At 30.4% G+C, this 9047-nt stretch overlaps 1 protein-coding gene across 1 annotated transcript; it reads right to left on the bottom strand.

Moving 5' to 3' along the window:
• Positions 1-4170: 4170 nt before the first annotated feature.
• Positions 4171-6089, bottom strand: LOC112526720 (gibberellin 20 oxidase 2-like). Its single transcript, XM_025137117.1, has 3 exons — positions 5554-6089; positions 4585-4906; positions 4171-4434 (listed from the first exon to the last, which is right to left on the bottom strand). Exons 1-3 carry the CDS (start codon positions 6087-6089, stop codon positions 4171-4173), a joined length of 1122 nt encoding a protein of 373 aa, XP_024992885.1.
• Between the last annotated feature and the right edge of the window lie 2958 nt (positions 6090-9047).

Genomic DNA, 9047 nt, shown 5'->3' with positions numbered 1-9047 from the left:
TGATCAACTTTATAAGCTAATGATCTAATGGTCTAAAGTTGCACGGTGGCAATTTTGTAATTATTGAGAAGTCTCGTGGCGTTTATGAATGTTGAGATATGATGATTGTATTTAATCCAATGGTTGAGAATTGGTCTTATGGGTCTCACAAAAAACCATTGGTCTCACATGATCCCAAGTATATATATATATATATATATATATATATACATACATACATACTTACTTGGGATCATGTGAGACTGCAAGTCTGTTTTCATGAAACTTGTGAGATCACTTTTTTACACTACAACAAAATCGGGTTTATAGGACACTCCTAATTTCTAAGCGTTCTAATAGACCTCTATATAAGACTTAGTTTATATGACTAAAAAAATAAAGTGTCATATCTAAAGGTGTTGCAATAAGTTTATATGACCTTTTTTGACGTCGTGATAAGTTTTTTAGGACACTTTTAATATAAAGCGTCCCATTATCAACTTTATAGAACACTATTTGAAAAACTGTCATTTAAAATCAAATGTCGTATAAAAAATTGAGTTTATAGGACACTTTCTCAAAAGTGTCCTATAAATTTGCTAACGTGACACTTTGTATTAAAAATTTCCTAAAAAACTTGTTAAGACGTCCAAAAGCGTCATATAAATTTATTACAACATCTTTAGATAAGACGCTTTATACTTTGGTCCTATAAATTAAGTCATATATAGTGGTCTATTGGGACGCTTAGAGATTAGGGGTGTCCTATAAAGCCCATGTTGTTATAGTGTTACATTTGAAACTTCACAGCAAAACGCTGTGAAAGTAACATTCACGGTGTTTTTGCTGTGAATGTTCGGCTTTCTTTTACCTTCATAACGTTTTCCTGTGAAGTTTCAATCGTAAAAAAATGGTCTCACGAAAACAGACTGGTTTCACGTGAACTTAACCCCCCCCTCTCTCTCACACACACACACACATATATATAGAGAGAGAGAGAGACTATCAACTTGAGCTTATTTATAAACTTGTGTTTTTTTTTATTCATCTAAGTATATATCATTTTGGAGGATTGCTAATAGATCTACTCAAATGCATGTATGAGTCATTTTGATCTTATAGTGATGAATTTTTTTGATAAATCACATCAATTACATTTAATTATTAAATATATTTAAAAAAGATTTATCGTTAATGAAAGACATGTTTAACAATATTAAAACTGTTCAAATTCATGTAAAAAAAATTGGGTTTATAGGACACTATCAATCTTTAAGCGTTCCAATAGACTGTTTTATAAGACTTTATAGGACCAAAATATAAAGTGTCATATCTAAAGTTGTTGTAATAAGTTTATATGACGCTTTTGGGCGTCTTAACAAGTTCTTAGGACATTTTTAATACAAAGTGTCGCATTAGCAATTTTATAGAACATTTTTAAGAAAGTGTCCTATAAACTCAATTTTTTATAAGACATTTGTTTTTATATGACAGTTTTTCAAACAGTGTCCTATAAAGTTGCTAATGAAACGCTTTATATTAAAATTGTCCTAAAAAACTTATTACGACATCAAAAAACGTCATATAAACTTATTACAACGCCTTTAGATATAACGTTTTATTTTTTTGGTCTTATAAACTAAGTCTTATAAAAAAATCTATTAAGACGCTTAGAAATTGAGAGTGTCCTATAAACCTGATTTTGTTGCAGTGATCTTAATCAAGATTTAGTTATTAAAAGTATGAGAAAAATCATAACCATAAATTTCTTATTTGTTTGTCATAATCTTGATGTTTAAAGTATAATATAAGTACATGCATAGTTTCATAAGGATGAAAAGGTAAGAGAATATAAAGTAATATATATATATATATATATATATATATGTATATGTATATATATGTATATATGTACAAAAAAAATGGTTAAACAAAGGCATTCAGACAAGTTATAATTTAACAAAACAGACAATTTTAAACAGCACTTATAAAAATTAAATTACATATAAATAATTGGATTTTTTTGCAAATTTAATAATAGAATTAGATACCCTTTACCTACGATAATTCATCTAAATCATTAAATTAATCCTAATTTTTAATTTTTTTTGTGTTTTATAAGATCGTGTAGAACTGTTTCTAATCAAAAGTGTTAAATACTGACGTTATATTTTAATTACTTAACTTTATATTATTTATCAGAATAACACTAATCATTTTTAAACGATTAGTGTTAAATTAGAACACTTTTATATATTTGACACACACACACACACATAGGGGATTAATCAAATGAGAACTGTTTTGTTTATGGTAATCGTGAGATTCAATCTCAACCACAAATCAAAAGTTAGATTAGGAAAGTAATAATTATGGTAATTTTAACTTAAAATGTCAGTTAAGGGTATTTTAGGGATTTTATTAATATCATCTCTCATCTCTTCTCTTTCCTCTCTACGGCAAATCTTATTCAGCGAACCTTATTTCGATGAACTTTATGTGAACACAAGATACACATTGTGATACCTACAAACGATATTCACTGTGATGCCCATATATACATACAAGATGTACAATGTGATACCTTTTGTAAAACAATGAAAATAATGAAAATGCACACTATGAGACATTTCATAAAACAAAGAAAATACATTGTGATACACGTGAAACCATGTGAACGTTATCACTATGATACACTTTGATTCACAAACGTCTTTAAAATACGATGTATATTAGGTAATTGATAAACTAAGTAACTAATTTTAATTAAATATTTCCTTCTAAAAAATTTAATTAAATATTTTGATTAGTTGTCAAGAATAGAATTACTATATTACCCTTTTAACTTATTTAAGTAAAAATTCTTAAATATCTCAAATAAGTAATTCATCTCACGGTTATCATAAACTAATCAGTTTTTTCTTGAATGTGCTTTTATATATAAATATAAATTTATATATATTTTATTTAGCTACAATATTTTTTATGCATATCAATTATATTAAAACACTTAAATTCTTTTAAATCCTAATGTTTTTCTACAAATTTAATGGTTAATTTACGATAAAATAATCAAATACAAGAGAAAATAACGTCAACTTGTCATTAAAATTTAGCAACATGTTTTTTGTCATTTATGTCACTGATTTTCGTTACCGTACATACAGATAACCACATCGTTACTCTATGATGTCATTGACATCGATATTTTCGATACTGTTTTTTGTGTCGTTTCTTTCTACAAACAAGAAAAGAGACAAATCCTCTACCCATTTATGGGACATACGTTCTTTTATTTCTATCAAAAAATTTGAATAATATACCATGTTATAAAACGGTTAAACTGTATCAAAATCAAACCAACGTTATATTCATTCATAGTTTAAGGAATCGACTTTCAAACTTTATTTTGAAGAACCAAGATAGACGAATATTGTTTTCGTTCATATTTTGGAAAACATGAATTTAGGGGCTGTTTACTAAACACTTACTTGGTAAATGCTTAACGCATGAATTTCCTCATCGGATGAACATGAGAAGGGTCAAGAATCTTACCGGGTAAGAGCGATAAGAAAAATAGAGAATCTTACCCGGTAAGTGAGGATGACGACGCTTACCCAGTAAATTGTTACATTTGATATGTTTTGATGTACTAAAATCTTAATCATCAAAATAAATTATAGTGTTGACTCATATTGATAATCGCTTACTAGGTAAGCATTACTCCTCTTAAATAAGAAGTGTTGGAAGTTTTGTTTGAGGTTTTGAAAATTGGTTCCATAAAACAAAAGTTATTTGATTAAAATTAATAATATTAAATAATCATCCAATTGCTTAATTCATAAGTGGTATGTTTGGACTTAGGGTAAGAGATGTAGATTAATATGTGTTTTATTTCAAAAGTTAGGGTGATGATGAATTTCATATATAGATAGTATATATCATGGTTGCATGACTTATTAGTTTTCGCTTTTCAAACACAAAAACACTAACAACGACGAATTACAAACACTAAATCAGCTACAGCTAGGGCTTAATGAGCTAAAACGCACTCTATCACGAGTCGATAAATTTGCTTCGAAATTCAAATCCGATTTACGATCGATCGAAATGTAGATTAAGGTCATGACATATTCACAAAACCAGTATCATACAACATTGAAACTAGGTTGGTTAACAAAAGTTTGCATCTTATTTTCCTTCGTTTTGTAGCCAATTTGAGAATGCATCTAGGGTTTCCACGTCTGCTCGATAATGTTTCTGAGTGAACTCGAGGAAACTCGACCACGTAAAATCGGGATAAACCCTTCGTGTATCGTCCTCAACCAGTGCTTTAGGCGGTCTCACGACTTTGTCCATTCTAGGCGAGAGAAAGAACGCGAGAGACTTCCTAGAAGTTTCACTATTCACGACCGCTCTATGTAAGCAACTCTTGTATAATCCGTTCGATAGTGCCTAAAAAACAAATGAAACCCTAATTTTTGTTAGTGAAAAACAGTCTCAATCGTGATCTTTTGCACATATAATGTTATCATTTTGAATCAACGCGATCAAATTAGCGACCAAAAGCAAAAAGCAAGCAAATGTTGTTTCGGAATTAGTAACCATGAAAGTATCCCCGATGTTGATAACAAAGGCTTCGGAGCAAGGAGCGATAGAATGCCATTTTTCGTCAACGAATACTTCAAGCCCGCCAACATTGTCTTGATGAAGAATGGTTACGGATGTCGGATCACAATGAGGACCGGTTCCAAGAGTTAGATTAGGTTTTTGACAAGGAGGGTAATAGTTCAATCTCATGATCGAATCGTTTTCTTTGTAGAAATCCCTAAAATAGGATCGATCGATTCCAAGGCTCGTTCCGAGTAGCTCCACGATCTCGAGAGATAGTTTGCTCATAGCTTCGCAATATTCTTGACAAACCCTCCTACATGAACCAACATTAATGTCAAAAATAGTTGCGAAATCGAATAAAAAGTGTTAAGGATAAATTGAATCACTACAACAAAATCAGGTTTATAGGACACTCCCAATTTCTAAGCGTCCCAATAGACCGCTTTATAGGACTTAATTTATAGGCTAAAATATAAAGTGTTCTATCTAAAGGTGTTGTAATAAGTTTATATGACGTTTTTGGACGTTTTAACAAGTTTTTTAAGACATTTTTTAATACAAAGTGTCGCATTAGCAACTTTATAGGACATTTTTGAGAAAATGTCCTATAAACTCAATTTTTTATAGGACATTTGTTTTTATATGACAGTTTTTCAAATAGTGTCTTATAAAGTTGATAATGAGACGTTTTATAATAAAAGTGTCCTAAAAAACTTATTACGACGTCAAAAAACGATATCTTTAGATATGACACATTATTTTTTGGTCCTATAAACTAAATTAGGACACTTAGAATTTGGGAGCGTCATATAAACCCGATTTTGTTGTAGTGAATCTCGATTTCTATTTCACCAACAAGAAAGCAAATAGAATTATGAAAAGGGTATTCGATTCTTGATTTAGGCAAGGAAAATCAAGATTTGCGATCTTGAGGAACATAAAATATGTCGATTTTCGTACCCGAAATTGCTAAAATCTTCTCCCATTACGTTCACGAAGTAATCTTGAACGATGTTCGCGCATTTTGGATCCGAAGAATACCGAAAAGAGAATGTTTCTTTCCATGGAAGCTTAGAGGAGAATCTATTCGTGAAACTACTTGCATACCCACAATATTCACCAAACTTTCGTTGAGCTTTTTGCTTCTCCAACAATGGCATCCCAAAGAAGAGATTCATAATCTTGTGGGTTTCATTGATCAAATTAGAATCAACACCATGGTTGAAAACTTGGAAGAAACCATGTTCTTGACACGCAGAGTTGACGAGACGAGTTGCATTGGAGACTGCAAGTGGTTCGCCGGAGAAGAAGGCTTTTAGGTCAATTGGAGGAACATGAAGCGGTGGTGGCGGTGGTTCACGGCGGGGCTGTTCATGGTCCGGCCATACAAACTGTGAGGGTATACTGGATTCATTTTGCAGAATGGATGCATCAAAGACTAAAGGGTTTGGTTCTTTTGAGAGAGAAACTAGTGGCAAAGGGAGAATAACAGGCATCGTTAATTAATTGAGATTTTGCACTAACGATGGTATGATTGTGTGTGTATATATATATATATATATAGGGGCACGTTGAAATGAAAATCGTGCATTTCTAAGAAATCGTGTAAACCAATTTCGACCAATAGGAAAATTCTTTTTTTTCTAATTAAATTTAATCAATAAGAGTATTTCGGTCATTTACAATATTTTTTATTAAATATGGAAGTTATTAATAAATCTTAATTAAGGAAACGTAATAAAGGAAATTGTATAAATGATAACATTTAAATATTTAATTATATTAAAATATTAAAAATTTGGATTTCGTATATTGTCATGAGTTATAATCAGGAAACGTGTCTTGATGAAATAATTGAATTATAGAATGAAATCATCAAAACGTAGATGAACAAAAAAAAATCCACAAAATGAAATAGGTTTCATGAACGTGAAACCGGTTCATGTTGCAAAGAAATTAGGTGAACCGAAACATTTTTATAGTGAACTCATTGCATTGATGGTGTAGTTAATCTTTTTTTTATGAGAAGCAAAATGAAACTGGTGCATTTTGAAAAAAATTATGAAAAGGAAAATGAAACAGGTTTCATGAACGTGAAACCGGTTCATGTTGCAAATAAATTAGGTGAACCAAAACATTTTTATGGTGAAACCGTTGCATTGATGGTGTTGTTGATCCATTTTGTTGATGAAAAAGGAAAATAAAACCGGTGCATTTTGAAAATAAATTATGAAAAGGAAAATGAAACAGGTTTCATGAACGTGAAACCGGGTCTTGTTGCAAATAAATTATGTGAATCGAAACATTTTTATGGTGAACCTGTTGCATTGATGGTGTAGTTGAGTCATTTTGTATTTCGCTCGTCATGAACGAAGTGCATGATGAAATGGGAAAATAATTTTAATCTGCTACATAATCTTGAAGATTGTAACCTGCTCCAGAATCTTCATGATTGTAAGGACTAAAGGAATGATTTCATCAAATCGGTGGTGAAATAAGAAAATTATTGTACATGAAATAGTTTTCATGAAAGTGAAATTGGTTCATGGCAGTATTGAGCCTGATAAGTGAAATGGTTGCATAAGTGAAACAATTTCATGTTATATTATAAACTTTTATGAAGTCAGTAATCGATGAATTTTTTTTGTTATCTAAGTGTAACGGTTTCATCTACCAGTATAATGAGAATTACGAAATATGATCAATATTACGTGGATTAGTCTGTTGATTAAATTTTGAAACAAATTCATATAATGTAATTCAAAATTTGAAACGATTCACTCAATATAATTGAATATAGTGTGTTATATTCAATTTTTTTTTTTTGATATATTTTATTGATGGATGTGATTTAAAATTAAAAATAATATATTGCTTTAAAAAATGAAAATAGTGTCATTAATATCGAGAAGGATGTTACCAAATGTTAAATTTTGTTTTTCATTTTTGCCCTTAAAGTTGAAATAAAATAATATTTTATTATATATATTTTTTTAATTTTCTAAAATAAAGTAAACTAATCTTGGCCATTAATCTTGGCCATTGATCATATATATATAGGAGCGTTCAAATAAAAACCTGTCTCATTTGTGTAAACCGTATAAACCAATCTCATCTATCCATTTTCTTGATCAATGACCAAGATTAGTTTACTTTATATATATATAGGGGCCTATTCAAGGGAGAACTGAGTTGTTTGTGGTAACTGTGAGAACCAATATTAACCACAAATCAATAGATAAATTAGGAAATTTATAAATTTGGTAATTTTAAATTAAAATCTTAATGCAAGGATATTTTTGGTATTTTAAAACTCTCCTCTCTCCTCTCTTCTCTCTCCGGCCACCGTTCTCCGGCCTCCGGCCACCGTCCTCCGGTGATACCACTATGATACCACTGTGATACATAAAAATATTGACTCTGTTAAACAAAAGATACATTGTGATACCTAATCATATATAAGATACATAGTGATACCACTGTGTTACATCTTTGATCAACCACACAAACGACATCAATGTGATACCCAAGCACATATATGATGCATTGTGATACCATTGTAGTATCACCGGAGGACGGTGGCGGGCGAACGGTGGCCGGAGAGAGAAGAGAGGAGGGAGGAAAGTTTTAAAATACCAAAAATATCCTTGCATTAATATTTTAATTCAAAATTACCAAAATTATAAATTTTCTAATTTATCTATTGATTTGTGGTTAATATTGGTTCTCACAGTTACCACAAACTAATTAGTTCTCATTTGATTAGGCTCATATATATATATATATATATATATATATATATATATATGGGTATAATTTGAGTTGAAAATTCATGTTTGTGAGTTATGAGTTGTCTGCTGAATCATAATGGTGAATTTTACCCTTAATGGCTGTTAGCAATCGTTGAATGATTAGATGAAGAATGATTAATGGTCAGAATAATTAAGAGGTTCTAATGATATAGTGCAAAATGAAATATAATTGTTTGATAACTGTGTACAATGAAATTAAGGCTCTTAATGGTTAAGCAAAATCATTCAGAGGATTTTAAAACCATTAAGAGGCAGACTTTTTTTTTTTTGCCAAACAAGATTCACCTCTTAACGGTTCAGATGTTGCCTCTTAATGAAACTATTAAGTGATAAACAAACAACCTCATATTTACCATCAGTTTGGTCGCATTTGATTTTATTTAATGGATTTGTATGATTTTAACACACTACTAAACTACCATCAGTATGATCTTTTACGGAAAGTACCTTAAATCGTCTTGATAAAAGTTACGAGTCAAGAGTTTTCACTACAAAAATGCTTATGAAACGTATATGATGGAATTACAAACCGGTTACAATGATCTACGTTCCCAACTTTTACCAGCTTGTAAATCTCTAAAAAATAAACAACTTGAAAAAACCCGTCTCAATCTAAGTTACAAGTCAAGAATCATCCCCCGA

This window comes from Cynara cardunculus (assembly GCF_001531365.2).
Source record: "Cynara cardunculus var. scolymus isolate 2C chromosome LG 14, CcrdV1, whole genome shotgun sequence".
NCBI lineage: Eukaryota > Viridiplantae > Streptophyta > Magnoliopsida > Asterales > Asteraceae > Cynara > Cynara cardunculus.
Note: the sequence above shows the minus strand (reverse complement) of the source record. Positions and strands in the feature narration are given on the sequence as shown.

What these genes read in the sequence shown, in the direction of transcription:
- LOC112526720 (XM_025137117.1), bottom strand. Translation starts at nt 6,089, where the DNA reads ATGCCTGTTATTCTCCCTTTGCCACTAGTTTCTCTCTCAAAAGAACCA. An exon ending in GAAGATTTTAGCAATTTCGG is followed by an intron (nt 4,907 to 5,553) that starts GTACGAAAATCG and finishes TGGTTCATGTAG; the next exon opens with GAGGGTTTGTCAAGAATATT. An exon ending in ACATCGGGGATACTTTCATG is followed by an intron (nt 4,435 to 4,584) that starts GTTACTAATTCC and finishes TTTGTTTTTTAG; the next exon opens with GCACTATCGAACGGATTATA.